The sequence below is a fragment of the Phoca vitulina genome, unplaced genomic scaffold (assembly GCF_004348235.1).
Source record: "Phoca vitulina isolate PV1807 unplaced genomic scaffold, GSC_HSeal_1.0 scaffold21, whole genome shotgun sequence".
NCBI lineage: Eukaryota > Metazoa > Chordata > Mammalia > Carnivora > Phocidae > Phoca > Phoca vitulina.
This window is the reverse complement of record NW_022589724.1, coordinates 6,809,715-6,832,868: the sequence shown is the minus strand read 5'-3', so window position 1 is coordinate 6,832,868 and position 23,154 is coordinate 6,809,715. Positions and strand designations below refer to the sequence as shown.

The 23,154-nt window shown below is 47.1% G+C and overlaps 1 protein-coding gene across 4 annotated transcripts in view; it reads left to right on the top strand.

Annotated features, from left to right (window-relative positions):
- Positions 1-23,154, top strand: part of ABCA1 (ATP binding cassette subfamily A member 1) — a 123,817-nt gene that overhangs the window by 88,988 nt on the left and 11,675 nt on the right. For 3 of the 4 annotated variants that reach the window (XM_032419052.1, XM_032419051.1, XM_032419053.1), the window contains exons 20-39: positions 714-845; positions 1,776-1,918; positions 2,129-2,266; positions 3,020-3,240; positions 4,531-4,609; positions 5,420-5,622; positions 6,972-7,020; positions 7,166-7,279; positions 8,328-8,476; positions 9,933-10,057; positions 11,111-11,209; positions 13,732-13,921; positions 14,943-15,037; positions 16,360-16,392; positions 17,463-17,568; positions 18,395-18,469; positions 18,957-19,126; positions 20,663-20,840; positions 22,788-22,903; positions 23,000-23,144. In XM_032419052.1, coding sequence (XP_032274943.1) covers positions 714-845; positions 1,776-1,918; positions 2,129-2,266; positions 3,020-3,240; positions 4,531-4,609; positions 5,420-5,622; positions 6,972-7,020; positions 7,166-7,279; positions 8,328-8,476; positions 9,933-10,057; positions 11,111-11,209; positions 13,732-13,921; positions 14,943-15,037; positions 16,360-16,392; positions 17,463-17,568; positions 18,395-18,469; positions 18,957-19,126; positions 20,663-20,840; positions 22,788-22,903; positions 23,000-23,144 — 2,560 coding nt within the window. Of the gene's footprint in view, positions 1-713; positions 846-1,775; positions 1,919-2,128; positions 2,267-3,019; positions 3,241-4,430; positions 4,504-4,530; positions 4,610-5,419; positions 5,623-6,971; positions 7,021-7,165; positions 7,280-8,327; positions 8,477-9,932; positions 10,058-11,110; positions 11,210-13,731; positions 13,922-14,942; positions 15,038-16,359; positions 16,393-17,462; positions 17,569-18,394; positions 18,470-18,956; positions 19,127-20,662; positions 20,841-22,787; positions 22,904-22,999; positions 23,145-23,154 lie in introns of all 4 variants that reach the window. The other variant, XM_032419054.1, reaches the window with a different exon arrangement.

Sequence of the window (23,154 nt, the reverse complement as noted above, 5' to 3'; positions counted from 1 at the left end):
TTAGAACTATGAAGCAAGAATGTGGGGAGATTGGATATGTTGGAGGGAAGTAGTGATTTCCAGGAGCTCTGTCGCTAAGGAGGTGTGAGACCTGGCCATGTGACTGCCCTTTCTGGGACCTACAGGGACCTATAAAGACGTTATAATGGGTGGCTTCACGAGGGAGAATGGGCCATACACGCCAGAGTTAGCCTCAGTGACTTTTAGTGTGGTCCCTCAACTATTGCCAAGGGTGTATCTTTAGGGATGATGACCTTTTCCTGTTTTTGTTTTTCTTTTTTTTGGTTAATGCAAAAATCAATATATGAACATTGCAGATAATTTTTTAAAAGGTGCACAAAAATCCTACTGCTGAATACAAAAATGATTTTTATCTCTGAATAACTTTTTCTGGTTTGTCCAATTTTCATGGACATGATTTTAGACTTACAAAGTGTATGTTTCAAACTGTACTTTCCATTGCAAATTGGAATCATTTAAAAATGCTTGTCCTGATAATGCCCTTTCCAACACATAGGCCCACTCCTGGTTATCCACTAAAGCAAAGACTTGTTTGCTTTGTAGGGGTCAGTTCGGGTCTGTTAGGAAGGAATGGGGGTGTAGGGGGGTTGATGCCTCTGCTGCAGGTGCCCGGGCTCTGCGGCCTGGTGTGGAGCATTTCCAGGGGAATGGGGATAACACTTACTCTTGCACTTGTAAATTTTTGTCTTCAGGTCAATCCTGACCGGGTTGTTCCCTCCCACCTCGGGCACTGCCTACATCCTGGGAAAAGACATTCGCTTTGAGATGAGCACCATCCGGCAGAACCTGGGGGTCTGCCCCCAGCATAACGTGCTGTTTGACATGTGAGTACCAGCAGCACTTTGAGAAGCACACCCTCCCTGGATGTGTGTCATGAGTCATGGGCCGAGGGGGTCTTAAGCATTCTGCCTTCTGTGGGGGTGGCGGGTCTCACCTCCCTGCACAGTGGGACCCGGTCGTCCTTCCGTTTTAGGAAAAGTAGGAGGTGATTGTTGGGCGAGAGATGTCCCATCAGTCCAGCTGGTGGATGAGGGCGTGGGAAAAGGTGCTCTCCATTACTGACGCTCTAGAGGGCCAGTTAGCCTGTCTGCTCTCCCATCACTCTCCTCCCTGGCACCAGCTGCGGCTCTTAGCCCAGACTGGCAGTGCCTCGGGGCCCTTGTCATGATGGCCCAGCATTTCCTGCTCAAGACATTGCTTCCATTCAGGTGGGCCTGTCAGCAGTTCAGGCCCCCCAGGGAGCCCTCGTGGTGGAACAGAGAAAGACCTGGGCTCTGTGACCTTGGGCAAGGACTTCTTCCCTTCTGGACCCCCGTCTGCTCTTCCCTAGAGCAAGCAGCTCAGGCTCATGTCCTCCACAGGGGCCTCCCTTCTCGCACAGTCTGAGTTCCCGGAGGGGGCTCCTCCAGGTGAAAGCCGAGCCAGCTTCTTGGTCGATGGTCGATTATGGGGTGGGCCCTTTGAGGACCTGGATTGAAAGTTGCAACTGCCTGATGTATGGTGGCCAGGCCTGCTGGGAATAGGCTGGAAGGGACCGGTCACATTTCAGCTTTGGCTTCTTCAGCAGCTCCGGTGGTTGCTTACGGTTGTTCTGTCTTGATTCTTCCTGTTATTTTTCAGAAGTTGAGATAGTTAGAAAAGGTCGGGGTGGGGGGCAGTGGAAACATGCCCGTTTTCTTCTGTTGTGGGTCAGGAAGCACTGGGTTCTGATGCAGCCCATGGGGTGCAGAGCTGACCTGCCCTTCTGTCCCCAGGCTGACTGTGGAAGAACACATCTGGTTCTATGCGCGGCTGAAGGGGCTCTCGGAGAAGCATGTGAAAGCAGAGCTGGAGCAGATGGCCTTGGATGTCGGTTTGCCACCCAGCAAACTGAAAAGCAAAACAAGTCAGCTGTCAGGTGAGTCCCCCTCCCCCCGCCCCCAACACACATGCACGCACGCACGAGAAACAACAGCTGTCCCAGTGTCCCAGTGTGGGGGTGGGGGGGTAGGTCAGAAGTGTGTCCCTGGCTTGTCCCCAGGTGGGTGCCTCTGATCGTCTCTCAGCGCCTCTGCCTTCGCTGTCTGGGGCCGGTCCTGGAACGTCTCTCTCTCTCTCTCTCTCATAGGCGGGATGAAGAGAAAGCTGTCTGTGGCTTTGGCCTTTGTTGGGGGATCCAAGGTTGTCATTCTGGACGAGCCCACAGCCGGTGTGGACCCTTACTCCCGCAGGGGAATATGGGAGCTCCTGCTGAAATACCGACAAGGTAGCTGGTGTGTGTTTATTTTGAGGGAGGGAGGGATGCAGGGGCTCTTGAGACATATGGCTGCAGCCGTGGCTCATGGCTGTTCTTGACAGAGCAGCAGAATTGCTTCTCAGGAATGTGCGACTTCTTTTCTTAGAGCTCTGTGCTCACCCGTGGTCTGGATGTGGAAGGAAGACCTGGTTTACAAGACACTTAACATGTATGCCCTTCATTATCTAGGGGCTGGCAAGAAGAGAAGTGGGGATAAAGGGCATGGTCCCCAGAGCTACTTCTAGCATAGAGCTTGGACATGTCTGTTACAACTCTGTTCCCCTCTAGACCGATGGCTGAGAACAGAGGATATGTCTTTGTTCATCTCTGTCCCCAACATGGTACACGACAAATGTTTGTTGAAAGAGGGGATGGGCAAATGAGGAACATGGACTTTGGAGCCAGTTCCGGCTGGCCCTGAGACCTTGGAAACGTCATTCAACTTGTCTCTGTTTCTTTACCTACAATAACAGTAGTGCCTGCCTCATAGAACCTTTAGTGAAATGAGAATGCATGCAGACCACCTAGCACCCTGCCTGGCGTGTGGCAAATTCCCAAACGAATGTTCCTGTTCTGATTTCTGTGAGGATGGCTTTGCCACACAGGCTTCCAGATTCCTCTGCCTCGGTGACCCCTGCAGATAGATCTGTCGTTGCAGCTGCTTCAGTCACTGAGAACCAGTAGGCCTCACTCGTCCCGTGCCCTTGTGTTTGTGCCTGGCAGGCCGCACCATTATTCTCTCCACGCACCACATGGATGAAGCAGACATCCTGGGGGACAGGATTGCCATCATTTCCCACGGGAAGCTGTGCTGTGTGGGCTCCTCCCTATTTCTGAAGAACCAGCTGGGAACAGGCTACTACCTGACCCTGGTTAAGAAGGATGTGGAATCCTCCCTCAGTTCCTGCAGAAATAGCAGTAGCACTGTGTCATACCTGAAAAAGGTGAGTTGTGTTTTCAGTGCTGGGCTGGCGCTGGGCTTGTTGGCTGGGAGTGGCTTGTCCACTGGCTTGTCCATGTCCACCCCACTCTGCCGCATGGGGGTCACCATCTCCCTTTGGAATCACATCATACTTCCTGTGTGGAAAGCGCAGGACACATCTGTTCCTGCAGTGAGAGTGTGGTTGGATCCCTCTTCCTTCTTCTATGGAGGCACAGTGAGTGATAGAGAAGGTCCTTAGGGGACTTTATTAGAGCGAAGAAAAAAGACTCGCCAGGAGTGACGAGCCCAAGCTGCAGAATGCTCTGTCATTCCTGCTCATTCCCTTTGAATCTCATTGACCTTAACTTCTAAACTACAAAACAGCAAATATTTATTGAACACTGATTTCATGGTGGACACGCTAGCAGATTTTGGGCATAAAAGAAAATGACAGTACTAGTTAATTTTTTTGCAGTATCGTTATCATTTATAAACTTTTCTTTTTTTTTTTTTTTTTTTAACTTCCTTCATCTCGAAGTGCAGAACAACAGTGGGAGGGAGGTATTGTGATTATTATCTCAGATTAGGGAAATGAGGCTTGTAGGCCAGCGAGCAGGTAAGTAACAGAGGTGGGACCAGAACCCGATAACCAGGTAGGTTTTCCTCTGTTCCACCGTACGTGCCTGAGATCCATTTGTGTGCTGAAACCAATGGCACCTAAAACATTTACATCCCAGCCTTCACCTCCCATCTGCTTATTTTTAACTAGTGCCTGTTACTCAAAGTGTGGTCTGAGGACCAGCAGCACCGGGATTACTCGGGAGCTTGTTAGAAATGCAGAAACATGGGCCCAGCTCTCGGACTCACTAAATCAGAATCTGCATTTTAGCAGGGTCCCCTGGTGGCTCAACATAAGTCAAGGCTTGAGAGGCACCGAGCCAGATAACCAGGCAGGTGAATCCCATGGTAGGAGGGTCAGTGGATGCCTGGCGACAGCGTTCATCGCTGGCCCCGCTTCTGTTGTGGCTGTGCTCGCTGACCTCCCGTGCGCACAGCACGCGCGTCAGGGGCTTCCGAAGCCACGGCCCCCCGTCAGTTGCCCCCCAGGAGGAGCCGCACAGTAGGGCCTCATGGACGCCCGCCTGGCGAAGGCGCTGGTGGCTGTACTTTGCTCGGTCCCTGACCCATTCTCACCTCCTTCTTTGCCATCAGGAGGACAGTGTTTCTCAGAGCAGTTCTGATGCTGGCCTGGGCAGCGACCATGAAAGTGACACGCTGACCGTCGGTAAGGACTCTGGGGTTTCTTATTCAGGTGGTGCCTGAGCTCCCCCCAGCTGGGCAGAGTGGAGGCAGAGGAGGACAGGTGCAGAGGCTGGTGGCGCTGACTCAAGGTTTGCTGCTGGGCTGGGGCCGGGCGGGGGTGGGGGTGCTGGGAGAGGGTGCAGCTTGGTGGCAGATGGGCTTAACGCTTGCTGGGGGGCTCGGTGTGGGAGTTGGCAGGGCAGTGACCCCGAGAGGCTGACGTGACTGGGGGTGGGGCATCTCCTGGGGAATGGATCTGGCTGGACACTGGAGACCAGGGATGAGGTGCTGAGGGCCAAGCCATGGGGGAGGGACTGGATCTCAGTAGCTAAGGAGAGTGAGAGCAGCCTGCTGGGTCCTCCTTTGGCACAATATATAGGACACCAGTGTCACCAGTAACACCCGTGGAGCAGAAGCCTTTACTGTGTCCATCGGTGCCCAGTCCTAACAACTGTCTTTTTCCAGAGAGATGTCTTCCTCCATGAACTGTTTGATTAGCCCTTTATTGACATAAATAGAAGGAGCCTCGTTTACAGGTTAGGGAAGGGTGAAGAATCGTTTAATTTTCCGTTACTCAGGTCTTTCATTGAAGACTCCTAGAGTTCAGGCAATAGACACAAGGCTTTCCACCTCTGAAAGTCTTCCACCCACCCACCCACCCACAATGTACTGAGAACCTACAGTGTTCCTGGCTTTGGTGAATAAGACCTAGTCCTTGCCCCCAGGAACTCTCAGGCCAGAGATGAACATGTGGAAAGACTTAAGTATTGGGGACGGGTGTCCTGCGTGGACACCTGGCTTCTGAGGGGTAGGCAAAGGGAGAAGGTGAGGCATGGCTGGCCCTTGATGTGGGGGGCCTCTGAGCCGGCTGAGCTGTCCTTGTGCTCTGGTCCCTACAGATGTCTCGGCCATCTCCAACCTCATCAGGAAGCATGTGGCTGAGGCCCGGCTAGTGGAAGACATTGGGCATGAACTGACTTACGTGCTGCCCTACGAAGCTGCCAAGGAGGGGGCCTTTGTGGAACTCTTCCATGAGATTGATGACCGGCTCTCAGACCTGGGCATCTCCAGTTACGGCATCTCGGAGACGACCCTGGAAGAAGTACGTTCAGTGACTGACTGTCCGAGTATAGCAGGTCCCACAGTCCCAAGGCCAGACAGGTGGCCTGCTTTTGCCCCAGGGGAATAGGATTACCCTGGAGCTGGTCATTTGAGGCCTTACATCATTGATATTGGGGTATTACTGCCACAGTTAACCCTTTAAAGTGGTGGGAGATGGCAGGAGAGCTAGATTAGGATTGCTCCCTGACATGGCTGTGTCATGGCCACGCGTAGGAAATAGCCAACGTTTATGGAAAATCTGCATGTGCCTCGTGCTGACCTGGGTGTGTGGGGGTTTTTTGCTGTTTTTTGTTTGTTTGTTTTAATTATTGTAGGGGTGCCTGGGTGGCTTAGTCGGTTAAGTGTCCGACTCTTGATTTCAGCTCAGGTCATGATCTCAGGGTCGTGAGATCGAGCCCTGTGTCAGGCTCTGTGCTCAGCGCGGAGTCTGCTTGGGATTCTCTCTGTCTCTCTCCTTCTTCCCCTCCCCCCATTCATGCACACTCTCTCTCTTTAAATAAATAAAATCTTTAAAAAAAATCATTGTAACTTAATATTATCCCCATAATAAGATGAAAAGGTGGGCACTCAGGGATGCTGAGCTAGGATTCAGCATCGAGGGTTTAGGCTACAAAGCCCATGCTCTCTTTACTGTGTAGCAGCACCTGCCTTTAGAGACCACAGCATCATAGACCTGGAGGGCTGGGAAGGATACAAAAGTTGTCTGGCCCAGTGGTCCCCAAGCTTGACCAGGCAGAGAAATCATCTGGGGATATTACTGACAATAAAAATTCCAAGCCTCAGCGCCAGGGTCTTTGAATGAGAATTTCTGGAGGTAAGACCTTAATGTCTGTGCTTTTATTACATGCTTTCCAGGCTGTGGTCTGTAGTCCAGAGTTTAGAAATCATTGGCTAGTTCACATTGTCTTACGATGTTTGAATCCCTGATATAATATTTCTAGTAATGGGGAGCCCATCATCTTTTGATCATTCTGTCTTGGATGACTTAGCACGGTGCTAGCCTACTCAAGAGATTTGGGGGCCATAGACCTGGAAGAAGCCACCTTACGTGTTCCCTGTAGATTCAGAACACATTTCTTCTGTAGTGTTCTAATGTCAAACCTTTAATTTGAAAAAGATTGTCTGCATTGATAGTTCTCACTACTGAGGAAATGTTCTCTGGTTAAAAATGCCTTCACTCCCAAATGACTGGCAAAGTATTACTAATAATTGAAGCTTTTACTTTTTGTCTTTAGGGGCTAACAAGCCACTCAATAATGTAATAATCATGGCGGTGATGGTTGCTTTCATCACGTGATGCTTATACTATTCTCACTACCATTTTTTCAGATATTTCTCAAAGTGGCCGAAGAGAGTGGGGTGGATGCTGAGACCTCAGGTAAGCCTTGGGGGGAGCTGTATGCTCTGGGAAGTGCCTCTAGGCCATCTTAGCTCACCAGTGTTGTCCCTTTCCCTTTGACTTGAGGAGGGCTTGTTTTGTTACAAATAAAATAAAACGTGGAATTCCTTCCTTTTGTCTGCAGATGGCACGTTGCCAGCAAGACGAAACAGACGGGCCTTCGGGGACAAGCAGAGCTGCCTTCGCCCATTCACTGAAGATGATGCTATTGATCCTAATGATTCTGATGTAGACCCAGGTCTGTCTGGGCAAGATCTGTGTGCCATTGTTTGAAAGTGAATTGCTTGTCTTGTGTTACTCCCACGTTACCTTTTAACAGCCTTGAGCGTGGGATAATAGATGCCTACAGGGTCCAAAGGGTAGTGGGATGATGAAAAAAGCCACATTCGCTTTTCCAGCATTGGGCAAACCATCAAACCTGAAGGAGCCCATCCTCATCACTTTTCATTTAGTTGAGATCTTTCACTTGAGACACATATAAAAGGATGGTCCCTCAGTCCTCTGAATCCATTTTTATCGTTTCTGTGGAGACCCAGTTTCTTGCCTAGATAAGATATTTAATTGTTGATGAATGATTTTGAATTAAGTCAGTTTTTAGAGCTAATTGTACCTTAGACTTAGATATTCTGGATGAGTGTGTCCCTCTGTGTTTGACTGGGATGGAGAATGGAAGACAAGAAGTCAAGCAAATCTTGGTAAAATGTGAAAGCGCCTCAGTTAGGAATCATTAGTTTAAGATAAGGATTTTTATACGATTTTGAGGTACAGAAACCTTTCTCCCAATCCTGCTCCCGTGAGTGTGTGTGTGGCCCTCATGTTTTCCCTGATTTCAGACATTGTCTGTACTTAGATCATTTGAATGTGTCTATTTTTACCAAAATAATAGATGGTAGACAAATCAGCATTGTCTGTTCTCAATTATGTCAGCCTAAATGCATGGCCTGTCTCATAGAATATTCTATAAGAAATTGGGGATGACTTGGTTCATCTGAATGACTTGATGTACAACAGTTATGTGTGAACGCTTCTCTTCAGTTGTCTCAAGGCACCTTCATTTTGTGCACTCCTCACACAAGGACTGGAAGGCAGAAAGCTCTACTGTTGGACATCTGGGGTCCTAGCTTTTCCTGGGACATTGATTTGTCATGAAAGCCCTTGACTTCTGAGAGACTTTGGCTTTCAAACACAAGCCTCCAAGATGGTTGCCGAGGATGATGGAGGGCGGAGCGTGGTGAGGTCAAGACTGCCTCAGATACTAGATGACCTTCAGTGTTGGCTTCTTGCAGAATCCAGAGAAACAGACCTGCTCAGCGGGATGGACGGCAAAGGCTCCTACCAGGTGAAGGGCTGGAAGCTCACACAGCAGCAGTTTGTGGCCCTTCTGTGGAAGAGGCTGCTGATTGCCAGACGGAGTCGGAAGGGATTCTTTGCTCAGGTGACAAGTGCTGCTCCAGGCCAGTGACTCTGGCCCCCCGGGTGGGCTGCAGGCTCCCTGACCAGTGCAGGCAGGAGAGGGTCATGGTTGTGAGGTGGATGCTGGAGCCAGACTTTCCGTATTTCAGTCCCAGTCCTGCTTCCTGCCGCTCACGCATCTGTGGGCAAGTTACTTCTCTGTGCCTCCGTGTCCTCATCTTTAGAATGAAGATAATGTGCCTATGACATAGGGTTGTTAGGAGGATTAAAGTGAGTAAGTGCTTAGAATGGGGCCTGGCATTAAGTCCTGCTGTGCTCTGTGTGTGTGTGTGTGTGTGAGGTTTATGGTAGAGGACAGCGTAACAAGGACAGAGTTTAGGAAAATTGGCTGGGCAAATTCAGTTTTCATAAGCTGAGATGCACTTGACATATAAAGTTCTTGGAAACATGACTTTTCTCTAAAGTGATGTTTAACTGCAAATTGACAGAAAGGTAGCCGGAGAGGTCAGAAAAAAATGGGCAAACAGAGAAGACTCCTTACACTGTTGCCTGCATGTCAGTGTTTGCATGCCAAGTTGCTTGGTCGGAAGGGATAAAATTATCCTGCTGTATAAAATCGAGAAGTATAGAGAAAGTGTCTGTAGAGATTCTTCCCTGCAGACTCTGTGGGTAATGCAGGGAGTATGAATTTGGAGCATGCAGACCTGGGTTGGAATTCTGGTTCTGCCACTTATTGGCTGTGTGACCTTGGGCAAGTTACTTAGTCTCTCTGAGCTCAATTCCCTTGTTCGTTGATTGGTGATAGAGTTGTAACGATAATGAAATGAGATAACTGTCATAGAGTATTTTCCCATAAAGAAGGATTTGGGTGATGACGCTTTTTGAGGCCATCCCGTGGTAACAGCAGATGCTGTCCCCTTTCAGAGCGTGGGATCTGACTGGGTCACTTAGTCTCGGTCTGTAGATTACAAGTGAGAGGCCGCAGCGGGAGTGACTTCACATGGATACGCTTGTAGTAGAGACAGAACCAGGCTTCGGGTCTTCTGGCTCCTGGTGCAGGGCTTGTTCTCTCGGCCTTTCTCTGAGCTGAGCCGGGCTCATGGCCCATCGTGGTCTTTCTCAGGTCTTCAGTGGGAAGAGAGCAGGACCCAGGGTTCTGAGTCCCCCTGCAATGTGACCACTGTTTACTCTGTAAAGTTTGGAGCTTCGTGCCTCTGCGAGGTGGCCGCAGCCTCTGGCCTTGTGCTGCCAGCCTCCAGAAATGCCCTAGAGGGAAGAGGTTTCGGTGGCAGGATCTGCAGCTTCCCACCTGCCATGAATGCCTTGGTGGAGCTTTGTTCTGGGTCCCATGGTGCTCACTTGCATGCTGGCTGGGCTGGGGAGGCTGGCTGGACTGTTAGGGGCTTGCCCCAGGCCCCTTTTTCTGACACTTGGCCTTGTTTTGCCACTTCCTTTCCCCCTCTGTCCCCTGGTTACAGATCGTCCTACCAGCTGTGTTTGTCTGCATTGCCCTGGTGTTCAGCTTGATCGTGCCCCCCTTTGGCAAGTACCCCAGCCTGGAACTTCAGCCCTGGATGTACAACGAACAGTACACGTTTGTCAGGTACGTGTTTGCTTTCTGTGGCCCTGGAGAGAAGAGAGCTCAGGCAGACTGAGGGTGTTGACGCTGCTGAGGGCCAAGGGCAGGTGGACTCGAGAATCACGCAGCGGAGTGGATTTTATCAGCTGTTCCAAAGCCCCAACACAGACTAATATCGTATGCAAAGGACAGCAGGGAATTGAACCTCCACTGACAGACCCGTCCTCTGTTCCCACTTTTGAGCTCCTTTCTTTTTATCCTACAGTCATCAGGAACAGGCATCTGTGTTTTACGTAAATAATCTGCTTGCAAAACATCTATGAGGAAGCTTTAGTATTTGGGCTTTTCATAGCTGTGTCTTAATTTTGTTGCTTCATCCCAGGGCTTCCGAACACGGGCACAGCATCATACCTCCAAGTTCTTGTTTGTCTGCACAGTATATTTCATATGTTTATTACGTCACAGATATAAGCGAGTGTTCTTTAGACACGGATGCCAGCTACTCTGTAACAATCCAGTGCTTCAAACAAAAGGACAAAGGAATTTCTCTACTTCCTTCCACAGAAGTTTTCTTCAGTCTTGTAGTATTTGTAGACCTTTAGATGGGGAGAAGCATCTCCGTGATGTAAAAGGGAAGCTTTAAAAGAAACGAAAACAAAAAATACATAAGTACGTGAATCGGTTCTTCCTTCTCTAGCCCCATGTTTCTTTCCTGTCTGGTTCAGGTTTCATGGAAAACTGTGAAAGTATTTTTGAAAAACCGATCCTTAATGAATTTCTTCACATTAAAATACGTGGAGAAATGTGCGTGGCTGTTTGTACATGTGCGCACACCCCTAGGCACAAGTCCATTCATTACAACCTACACAAGCTCAGAGGGCTGTCCCTTACCTTGATCCCAAATACGCAGTCAGTGTCAGCTCCTTTTGGGTAGGTTTTGTGTTTTATTCATTTCTGATAATGAGCGCTTGGCACACCGGAAGTGTCTGATAAAGTGTTCAGTTTAGAAAAACAATTCCACCTCCCAATTCCTGGTTTTAATGAATTGCTGAGCTGGCTGCTGTCATGTACCCACAGTAATGATGCTCCTGAGGACATGGGCACCCAGGAACTCTTGAATGCCCTCACCAGACACCCCGGCTTCGGGACCCGCTGTATGGAAGGAAATCCAATCCCGTAAGTGCCCCTTGAGCTATGAGACGCCTGACAGCTGGGTTGTCTTGTGCTTGTCACCCGGGTCTGTTGTCTGCTCTGTTACCTTTATCAGCTGTGATACATGCCCCTCATTGTGACTAGTATCATTTGTCCTTCGAAGCATTTTTTATTTTTAAAAAGCTGATACAGTAATCTAACCAGAATCTAGGAACAAACAGAGCCGACTAGGAGAGTTTTCTATCATCCTGCGGAGTAAAATCACTGCAGACATTTATTTACTGCTTTAGAGATTAATATTTAATTCAAATAGCACTTTGTACTGATCAAATGCTTTCCCCTTCTTCCTTTCTACCAGCTCCTATACCTAAAAGCAGAGATAGGCTGCCATTATATATAATTTGCAGTTTGGCTTATCAGCTTCTTCACTTTACCAGCCTGAAAAGATGTTCTGTATTATTGTATATAAAAATGGACTTTTTCTTCTTTTGGAGTTGCATATTTTTGTACTTTCCTTCAAAATCCTTTTTAAGGAAGTAGGTAGCGTATGGATAAATGCAGTGAAATACCCACGTGTCTCTAAGTGGGCATGGGGGGAGGTGTGTGTGGAGGTCTTTGTGCATAAAGACCATGAAGAGAGGTGAGTTTCCAAGTGAACTGAACCATGACCCACGGAGGTTCAAGGTTCCAGGCTCAGGTAGAATGAGGTTCTGGCTCAGTTACAGCACAGACTCGGAGGAATTATGGAGAGTGTGGGAAGGCATAGGAAGATTGGAGAAGGACTAACTTGAATTCCAGGTTTTAAATGGAAGATACTAACTTTGCAAGTGACAGACCAGTGAGCCTTGTACCTGGGCATGCAAGGTTTCAGAGCAGATTTCTAGACAGATAGCTACCATGTCCTTGCCAGCTCTTACTACTGAATATTTACTAAGCATTTGCTGGTACTTACTGCTTCATGGGTGGTAAGCCCTAGCAGCCAATGTCCGTTCCTAAAGAACAAGATGACCGTTATGGAAAAGGACATGGAGACATCGTCTCTAGAGTCACAAGACTTTTGACAAACCTGCACGTTTTGTAGGTGAGGTAGAAGAATGAGATGAGGTGGATTTATTATACGCCCGCTGAGCGGTGTGGACTCAGAGAAGTGCCAACATGGGGGGAGCTGGGTCTGGGCTCAGGGCTAGCCTCCAGAGACAAAAGAGGTCCAGCCCCTGCCATCAGAGGATTCACAGTGTTGGGGCAGAGCGCTGCTGCATGTGTGTGTGAGGGGCGGTGGGACGGAGGGGCCCCACTCTGGCAGCTTTTCCCAAATTCACATTCTAGGTTTTACCAAAAGGAGTAGAACTGAGGGAAGTTTGACTGGGACATTGACTGTGGCATTGAGCTTTGTCTCAGCCAATCATCTTGGGAAGGTTTTGGAGTGTGAGCCCCATGTCTTACTTTGACTTTTCCATCAAGTCACGGAGCTTTAGAGAGAACTAGAGAGCAGTCCACAAATCTGTTCCTTTGATATTTTTAGCACATACAAGAATAACATAAAGAGTGTGGCTATGCATTGTAGAATTTTGCAACTGGAAGGGATGCTGGAAATGACTTGTTTAGCATGACATTATGTACTTTTATTTTACTGGTGGAGAAGATAAGACCCACGAGGGCAAGCATTGTGTTGATGGTCCACAGTGATTCAGAGCTCAAGTGAGGCATCAAGGCCTTGTGATGCTTGCAGACAACCTAGCTCTTCATATACTGAGCACCCTCACCCCATCCCCTCCAAACCCCAATTCTGTACTCATTTTAAAACAGAAAGTGAATCTTGCCATCCTGCACCAGATTTACAGCACATTGAGCATAACATGCAGACTCCTTCCCAGGCCCGTGTCATCTGGCACCTGCCTCCCTCCACCACTCAACTCCCATCACTCTCCCTCCTACCTCATCCCATTCCAGCCACACTGTCCCCCTGCTGTTCCTCAAACATGGAAAGTTCACTTCTTCTGAGAGACTTTGTACCTACACTTTCTATTGCCTTTGCTTGTTGTGTTCTTTCTCCCCAGATCTTTTCCTGACTCCTTTCTAATCGTTTATGTCTTGGAAGAAGGCAGTAGTCACTCTTCCCCCAATTCAATGTCCTCTTATTTTGCTTTATTTTTGGCTAAGTGACATTTGCTTATTGCCAAATTCCTCTCCAGAAGGCAGGGACTTTGTCTTGTTCAGCCCAGACTCTCAGATATGCAGAACAGTGTCTGGCACATAGTACATGCTCAGTGAATATTCGCTGAGCGAACACAGGGGCAAGAGACCAAATGCCGGCAGATTGGATTGACTGGAGTTTGGTATATGAGCATTTAGGGCCTCTTTGTGTTCCTTCATCCTTAACTGTAAAGTGAGTTTGCAGCTTACAGGTCTGTGGGGAGATCAAACAAATGGTGAGGGGATGGATAGATGCATGTTTGTGGTGGTTGTTGATTGGTCTATGCTCCTGAGGCACCAGGAAAGGCCAGGTCCTCTCGGGTGATGCTGCCTTTGCTGCCCTCCCTTTGCAGAGACGTGCCCTGCTCGGTGGGGGAGGAGGAGTGGACCACCGCCCCCGTTCCCCAGACCATCACGGACCTCTTCCAAAATGGGAACTGGACGATGGAGAACCCCTCACCCACCTGCCAGTGTAGCAGTGACAAAATCAAGAAGATGCTGCCCGTGTGTCCCCTGGGGGCAGGGGGGCTGCCTCCTCCACAAGTGAGTCACCCTCCGAGTGACTGAGCAGATGGCGGTGCACGGGGCCTGGGAGCTTCTGCTTGGGAAGAAGGAATGGCTGACCTCTCCTGTCAGGGGGTTGTCTTTCAGTCTTGATCTTAATTCTTATCATAGGGAAAGGCCTGTGGGTTTTGAGGGGAAGGGACTTGGTCTACAAGTTCCTATATCTTAGCTTGTTTGTCTACTTTGCAAAGTCAGCCTCGGTTACTTACTTGTTTGAGTTAAAACCAGATCACAACACTGTGGATCAGTGGGCCGTGGAAGGCACAGTCTGGCTTCTCCCATTGAGGTCATGTCACAGAATATACTGTGACAGGCCCGGCTCCCTCCCTGGTTCTGCCAAGGATGAGCTGGTGACCTCAGACAGGCCACTCAGTCCCTGGGCCTATTTCCTCACCTCTGAATTAGGGAGGCTGGCCCATAAAACTTCTGCGAGTCTTAAGACTCTGACATTCTCTGAGGCTGTGAGCGTGGGGAGCAGTTCTGAGCCTTTTTTCTGAGAACAATTTCAGAAAGAGGCTTGCTTGTGATCTCCCTCTGTTGCTTTATCAGCATCTGGGTTGCAGGGTGAGGACAAGCAATTGTAAATGGGTGTGAGAACTTGAAGAAGTCCTGGTTACTTCTCTTTAAAAGAACAGTGAATCTATTCATCAGTATAACTCCAGTGGACCAAAGAAGTCACTGGGCATAGTCAATGATACTGCTCCCTAAAAACCTTTTGACTATAAAGAATCATGTTCCACTGTCTGTTGTTCAGTAGTTCAGAATAATTTCCTTGGGGACATCTTGGCTTTGCGTAAGTGAACGGCCGATGCTGAGGGCAGAAAGGACCAGGCCTCTGTGTTTGGCTGATGGCAGCACCTGGGCCCTGTGGGCAGGGTCTGGTCACACTGTGATCCACATTCAAGGGACATGTGTCACTGTAGTCCTTGATTTTTTTTTTTTTCCTGTTTCAATTGTCGTCCATAAAGACACTTGTGCTTGTTTTTTTCTGTGATGACAGAGAAAACAGAACACTGCAGACATCCTTCAGAACCTGACGGGAAGAAACATTTCGGATTATCTGGTGAAGACCTATGTGCAGATCATAGCCAAAAGGTCATTATTTACTAAACTTGGCCCTTGCTTTTTTCAGTCCTGATTCGGGGAATTACAGGTCTAAAAATAGCACACTGATGGGGAAAAATACCAAATTTTGGCCTGATGTTGGCTTTTGGAAGTTTAAGATATTCTCCCAACCTAGAAAAGATAAGTATTATGAACTTTAAGTTGTCAGCCTCAAGGTAAGGCTGCCTGGTGTAATCACAGGGCTGTACATTAGAAAAATTCTGGAGATCAGATGTACAGTATTATGATTATAGTTAACAATACTATATTACATACTCCAAAGATGTGAAGAAACTAAATCTTAAATATGCTTGCCACAAAAAAAAAGAGATGATGATTTTAGGACATGATGGAGGTATCATGGTAATCATAATACCTAAATACATCAAATCAAACTGTTATACACCTTAAATTTACATCGTGTTCTATGTCAGTTGTATGTCAATAAAAAAATCTCGATTCAAATTTGAATTCTACTTACCATCTGCTTTACCAGGAGCAACCAGTTATCCTTTAAAAAGTCTTTGTTTGTAGAGTATGTGATAATACCATTGCTCTTATTATTTTGTTAGGAAGATTGAAGGACACTGATATATATAAAGTGCCTCTCGTGAATGAAACGTGTGATAATGTGGACAATATGTGGCATTATGGAGCCCTGGGCCTGCTCGGTGGCCTGACGTGGCTGTGGAGCCTTGGAACAGCCCCAAAGTTTCCAGGGCTATCGAGGCACAGCGTTGAATACTTGATGCCCAGGAAATGTTTGTTCTGGTTTCCTTTTGGCTTGTTGGGTTTCTCTGTTAGGTGTTCTCAGTGACTTTAAATGCTTGAATGATAATTACTGTCGAGTTTCCAAGAAAGAGGCATAACCTTTCCATGTCCTCTGTAGTTGACATATTACCTTGAATCCAGTAAGTTTTGGGGCACCTGGCTGGCTCAGTTTGTAGAGCATGCGACCCTTGATCTCAGAATCATGAGTTTGAGCCTCATGTTGGGTGTGGAACCTACTTAAAAAGAATAACAAAAAAAGTTTTAGTTCAGTCACATCTTTGTCTATAAAGTGGTTTTTGAAGTGGTTTAATCCAAAGCATGATTTTCTTATAAATGACAAGGTTTTAAAATGGGGAGAAGGAAAGACCTAGTGACTGGGGTGTCCTTCTATGGGTACACCCCTCCCCCCCCAGCCTGATCACGGGATTCTTTCTGTCCTGGCTTGTCTCCTCAGGTAGACAGTAACTTCTTTTGTGTTATCAGGAATAGGATCAATGTTTTTTTGAACTGATTTTTGGTTTCTTTTTCTTTGGCTTCTGCAGTTTAAAGAACAAGATCTGGGTGAATGAGTTTAGGTAAGTTGATCTCTTTCTGTGCTCGCTTGTATTTTGTCTGGACTCCTGTAGTTCAGAAGGATGACTTTGATCCCGGTATCTCAGATCCCAGGAAGTTGGGGTGTGGGGATTGTTTTGCCCTTGGTGTTTCTGCTCGGTGCTCAGCTCCCACTTCAGATGCCTTTGAAATGTTTGGCCTTCTGATCCCCTTGAGGAGATTCAGCAGTTTCTTGAAGGTCTCTAGGGATTTAACCGGGAAGCACAGTGTTGTGAGGGAAATACCTTACTCTATTTACATTTCCTCCCCACCAAATCAGATTCCCAAGGGGGTCCTGGGGACTCCGGGACAATTTTTCAGGCCTTTAGAATGAGACCAAGAAGGTCTTGGATGAAATAAGAGGCATCAAAGCTATCTATCTTCACAGTATTTGAACTCCTTTATCTCTCTCGGTTTTGAAGGAACCAGGTGGCACTAGGGAAGAAAGGAATGAAAAACACTTGAAGCCAGTTTGTACCTCCTAGAGAATGAGATGCTTTATATGGCTGCCCCAAAACTTAGCTCTGTCACTGATGCCCACCTTTCCTCTTTGCCTTTTTCCCAAGGGCCAGCACCCACAGAACTCGGCACAGAGCAGATGCAGACTGGGACCCCTAAAGTGGCCTTCATGCTAGGAAAGAGCCATGGCCTGTCTCTAAGCCCTCCCTAGGCTGTTCTGGTCACTGTCCTCCCCTAACTCCCCGTCTGCTTGCCTTGACACCCAGAGACCCACGTGCAGGTGCAGGCTGGGACCACCAGGGTGGGAGGAGGAGCGTCTGTGAGGCGAAAGACCCTTCTTTCTTCAGGGTCTCAGCCATCTCACGCTGTGTGTAATCACAGTGCAGCTTCTTCCCCCTTGGGCAGTAACCATAAGAGTTAAGAGCTTGCCAGAAGTCCTCAGAGGAGGCCAAGATGCAGCTTTCTCCAAGTCTAACTTTGGTCTTGCTTTGAATAAGCAATTCCTCTCCATGAAGCCTGCACACATTCATGTGACGTCTGCTGCTGAATGATACCGTGTACCACACTGTATTTTAATGTTAGCCTGTTCTTTTAGGTATGGAGGGTTTTCCCTGGGTGCCAGTAATTCTCATTCACTTCCTTCAAGTCAAGAAGTTAATAATGCCATCAAGCAAGTGAAGAAGCACTTGAAGCTGGCCAAGGTACGGTATTCATCCTAGGACATGTCAGAAAAATGGGCCCAGAGTTGCCACTATGTGGGAGTGGTTGGCAGGTACATTTAATCACCTTGCCACTTACTGTTTTGAAGACTTTGAATCCAAAGCCATTATTGGCATCTACTGATCTTGTGCCGGCCAAGACCGAGCTACTCAGCAGATATTTAATACCTGAAAACATAGGTCAAAAAAAAATTCAGAGGTTTAAAAGCTCTCAGAATAACTTCACTTCATGAAGTAAATAAACTGGGCTTCAAACCCACTTACCTGAAACAATCACTAGTTAAAAAGGAAATGAATCATTTCCTTTAAGCTGGTGGCGGGACCTTGGAGGCTGTCACTTCATTTCTCAGTATTTTGGGTTTCCCATTATTTAAATGAGAATGAGAGCTCCGATGGCATGGATTTCAGCATGATGGGCATCCGCAGTGGTCCTAGAGTCTGTAACTCCGCTTTTGAGGCCCAGACCCCACATATCAGACGCATCTGCCCACGGAGCGTAGTTCTGGGTCTCAGGGGGACACCCAGGGGACTGCTTTGAAGAATGCTCACCACCCGGTTAAGCGAGACCTCTGCATCTTGGGACTTGAAGTCACACGGTGTCCCTGTGATTCTTTCAGAACATGTGGTTTATGGCAACATGAATGCTTTAGATTTCTGGTCATCACTTATTTCTCGGGCGCCAGTCCTGCAGTGGTTTCATATCTCACTTGGGTGAACAAGGCAGTAACAATGTGGCCCTTCGTAGGGTTGTCCTGTTGCCCTTCCCTTGTGAATCATCCCAACTGAGGCAGGTTACTGTTGTTCACAGGACAGTTCTGCAGATCGATTTCTCAGCAGCTTGGGGAGGTTCATGACAGGACTGGACACGAAAAATAACGTCAAGGTGAGGCCCTCTGTTCCAGTAGATTCTTGATGAACAATAATACTTAAGTACTTTCAGCGCATAATGTTGATAGGCGTATTCATGACAGAAAAGAGCAGACTACTAATTTTACCGTGGAGGCCAGACAGTGTGGTGGTAAAGAGAATTGGCTTTACCGCCAGACATACCGAGGGAACCGCTGTGACCTTGACCAAGTTCCCTAACCTATCTAAGCCTTGGTTTCCTAATCTAAGAAACCAAGACAGGAGTCACACCTTAAAGCTGTGGTGAGGATTGAATGAGTTAAAGATCCGAGGTAGGCAGCGCGGTGCCTGGCCGTTCGGTCAGTGCTCCGCATACCCTGGCCTCTGTTAGTACTTTACCATGTCCTCCGACGCTAATGTTTTATCTTGGTGTACGACTGGCATTTCAAAAATGTGCGTGCACACCTACTCCCGGGAGCAGGATTTGGAAGCATTACTTTGTACCTGGTGTCTTTTATTTTTAGGTGTGGTTCAACAACAAGGGCTGGCATGCCATCAGCTCTTTCCTGAACGTCATCAACAATGCCATTCTGCGGGCCAGCCTGCAGAAGGGAGAGAACCCCAGCCAGTATGGGATTACTGCCTTCAATCACCCCCTGAATCTCACCAAGCAGCAGCTCTCGGAAGTGGCTCTGTAAGCATGGCTGAGTCTGCCTGGGTGGGGCGAGGAGAGGAGAGGAGAGGAGAGGCTGTTGGTGGAGCCGGGGAGTAGGGGAGGGAAGTGTGCAGTTGGTTGAAGAGTGCCGGCTGAGGATACAGTTACATTATGGTAGGTCCGGGTGAATTCGGGTCCTGGGCAGAAAATGATCACTTCATGAACTGGCTGGCAGGGATTAAACTGCAGAAGATCCAGGATTCTGATGGATCAAAAACCATTACCTTGAGTGAATTTATATAAAGTGACATTGTCAATAAAATCCTCAAATAATTTAACCCACGGTTAACACAGTCGTTCATAGAAAACCAGTTTTATTAGTTTTGAAACCACTGTTTCCTAAACTTGGTGAAGCATGCTTTTATCAGCTTGTCCTTTTAATTCCTGAATCAAGTGTGCGTGTGTGTGTGTGTGTGTGTGTGTGTGTGTGTGTGTGAGTGAAGTTTGAAGCCAGTATATCACAGTTTAAAGTGCGTAACCTTTGGAATCCTAGAGATCTGTGTTTGACTCTGGTTTCTAAATTTCTAGATGTATGGTGTTAAATGAGGCAATTCATGTAAATTGCCAAGTCCAGCACTCAACACATTGTTGATATTCAGCACATGTTAGATTCTTTCCTGTGTCCAGAGCGTGGCACAGCTATTTCTGCTTAGCTCATATAGAATATCAGTATATACCAATAGGATCTTTATACCAAGTTTATATAAAATTAATACATATAAAAATAGTTTGTTATGCCCTGTTTAATGGGCTTATAACTGTTCTCCTTTAATAGAATCTGATAGAATTTTTGCTATTTGTTAGACTGATAAGCACACACTATTGTTTTCACTTTTATTTACAGCCAGAAATTAACTTACTTGAATAGTTTCACACTAATACTTCAGCTTTATTTCATTTTCCTATATTTCCTATATTTCACTAGTCCTATACGTGTGAACATTTACAACTTAATGCTCTTAAGGGTCAAGAACAGAAGGCCAAAGTGAATGCCATTTGGCATTCTTAGACTTCCTTTAATAATTTCATTATGGCGGGTGCCGGGCTGGCTCATTGGGTTAAGCGTCTGCCTTCAGCTCAGGTCATGATCCCAGGGTCCTGGGATCAAGTCCCGTGTCAGGCTCTCTGCTCAGCGGGGAGTCTGCTTCTCCCTCTCCCGCTCCCCCTGCTCATGCTCTCTCTCTCTAAGTAAATAAATAAATAATCTTTAAAAAAATAATTCACTATGGCAATGGATTCTTTTTTGCCTTCATTGGAATCAGTTTTGCATTTTAATTATCAGGGTTTTTTTTAAATTGAAAATAATCATCTTTAACCCTGAATAAAATACATTTGGTCAATGGATTTTTCCCTCTGGGCTATGCCTCACATCTCAGATCTCTGTGTGTGTTTGCGTGCATGTGTGTGTGTGTTTGCACGCATGCGTGTGTGTACACACTCGTGCATGCATGTATCTTGCTTGAGTTCTCAACTGCATTGGTGATCCCTCATATCCTCACTGCCTTTCTTTTTCAGGATGACCACGTCAGTGGATGTCCTTGTGTCCATCTGTGTCATCTTTGCGATGTCCTTCGTCCCGGCCAGCTTTGTTGTGTTCCTGATCCAAGAGCGGGTCAGCAAAGCGAAGCACCTGCAGTTCATCAGTGGAGTAAAGCCTGTCATCTACTGGCTTTCCAATTTCGTGTGGGATATGGTAAGAACGCCAGTCTGCTGCCGCTTTCTAAATCGTCAGGGCTGGGGACTGGATGAAAGAGCCTCTGGCTCCTGTAAAAGTGTTTTAGGTAGTCAAAGTGAATGAAAAAGGAAAGGCAGAGGCTGTTGTATACTCTCATGACACTAAATATGGTATCAAATACAGAGCTGATCTCACACCGCAGAGAAAATCTGTCTACACTGCAATGAATACCACTACCATCACTACCACTAATTTCTTAAGTGACCACTTTTCAAAGTAACTTCGAGCTGGAAGATTCTTAGAACTCCAGTGCCTCTACCCTGTCTGGTAGGTTTTCACCTCCAGAAGCAGGGTGTTCTTTGCCTTAGTAGGAAATCCATCTTTCATTTGGAAACTCTATACATTTGACCCAGAAGCCTATCCATTCATTTCAGATACGGTTTTGTGCCAGCACTAACAGATTGCTTCTGTTCAGACCAATATGGAGGACTTCAAAGAATTCTGAAGTTCTAATTTTTGTAAAGTGGAGTTGAAATATATCTCCCTTGACTTCCATTAGTTGTAAGCCACACAGAATGAATTTAATCCTCCTCCCACTGCACAGCCCCTCGGGTATTTGAAGACAGCTTTCATTTAACCCAAGTCTTCCCCACATAAGATGATATATGAGAACACACTTTGTAATCTCCAGAGCACTATACAAATGCGAGTGATGATGGTGAGGATGATGTCTGTGCTGATTAGACCAAGCCTCTCAGACTTGTCACCCTTGTGATATGTTGACTTTCTGTGGCCATGCTCCACATTGTTAATGTTCCTTTGGAAAAGCCAAGCCCAGAACTAACCCTTCAGGCTCTGGTGTGAAGGGTTCCAAGTCTAGAGAGAGTCGATCTTTATCCCATACCTTCATCACTCAGCCCACAGGTTTTGCATGCAGAAGAAGCACTGTCTTGTTAGCAACTTGGTAGCGAACTGAAATTTCCATTTCCCAGAATGATTGGTGAATGGGGTCTCTTTCCTTCTACACGAATACAGTTGACTTTTTGAACCTAAAGTTTGTATTTATCCCTGTTACACTGCATCTTGTTTCCTATCCATTTGTTTTTGTTTTTATCTTGCCCCAGTAATTACTTCATTCTGTAAACACGTACCGAGTGCTCATGATGTATCTGACTGTGGCAAGCGCAGGGGATTCAGAGATGAAAGATCAAGTCTGTGAACTCAGAGACCTGACTTAGCTACCTGTGTATTATCTGTCACTTCCTGCTTTCGAGACTCTGAAATTTGCTAAAAGCGGGTCTTCATCTAAATTGATAAACCTATGGGGAAGGATGGGATTGAGGCAGAGCCCTGTGGTCCGAAGCTCAAATTCTTTTAACAGCCAACAAGCCCACTCTCACCTCCCTGCCTGTGCTTTGCTCTACCAGTTATGAACTCTCATAATTGTCCTGTAGTCAAGCCTTTATATTTGCATTGTAAGGCTTGATACACTGTCAGGACAGACTTTAAAATTATTCTCAGTGTGATGAAACAATTCTGACATTGATGTTATGAGGTAAGCGCTTATAAATAGATGTGAGATTGAACTTGGGCAGACTATAATATAGCATTAATTATAAAACACACAATCATCTCCAGGAAGAATCATGGAAGCTTATTTGCTGCCTGTGAAATTACAATTACTCTGACCGGGAATCCATCGTTCAGTAAGTTTACTGAGCGTGACACCTTGGCTTAGCTGTTGGAAAGATGGAAAGGGCATGCAGTTTATAAAATCAGCCAAGGGTAAAAAGCTTGTCAAAATGTATTGTCCAGTATTTTGGTGAATACTTTATGTGGCTTCATTAATTCAAAGTTATTCTCTGCTCTGTTTATCTGCCCTTTCTTGTCCTGTGATGGTGAAGACTTGGGGTGTGTTGTGTCTCTGACTTAGGGGTAAACTTCATTTCCTTGTTCCACTTCTAGTGCAACTATGTGGTCCCTGCCACGCTGGTCATTATCATCTTCATCTGCTTCCAGCAGAAGTCCTATGTGTCCTCTACCAACCTGCCTGTGCTGGCCCTTCTACTTCTGTTGTACGGGTAAGGCACCTCTTGGGGGGTGGAAGGCATATGGTGCCCAGAGTCCGACGGAAGGCAGGGGACACCCAGTGGACATTTGTCTTTGTGCCTTACCAGGTGGTCGATCACACCTCTCATGTACCCAGCCTCCTTCGTGTTCAAGATCCCCAGCACAGCCTATGTGGTCCTCACCAGTGTGAACCTCTTCATCGGGATCAACGGCAGTGTGGCCACTTTTGTGCTGGAGCTCTTTACCAACAATGTGAGTCCTG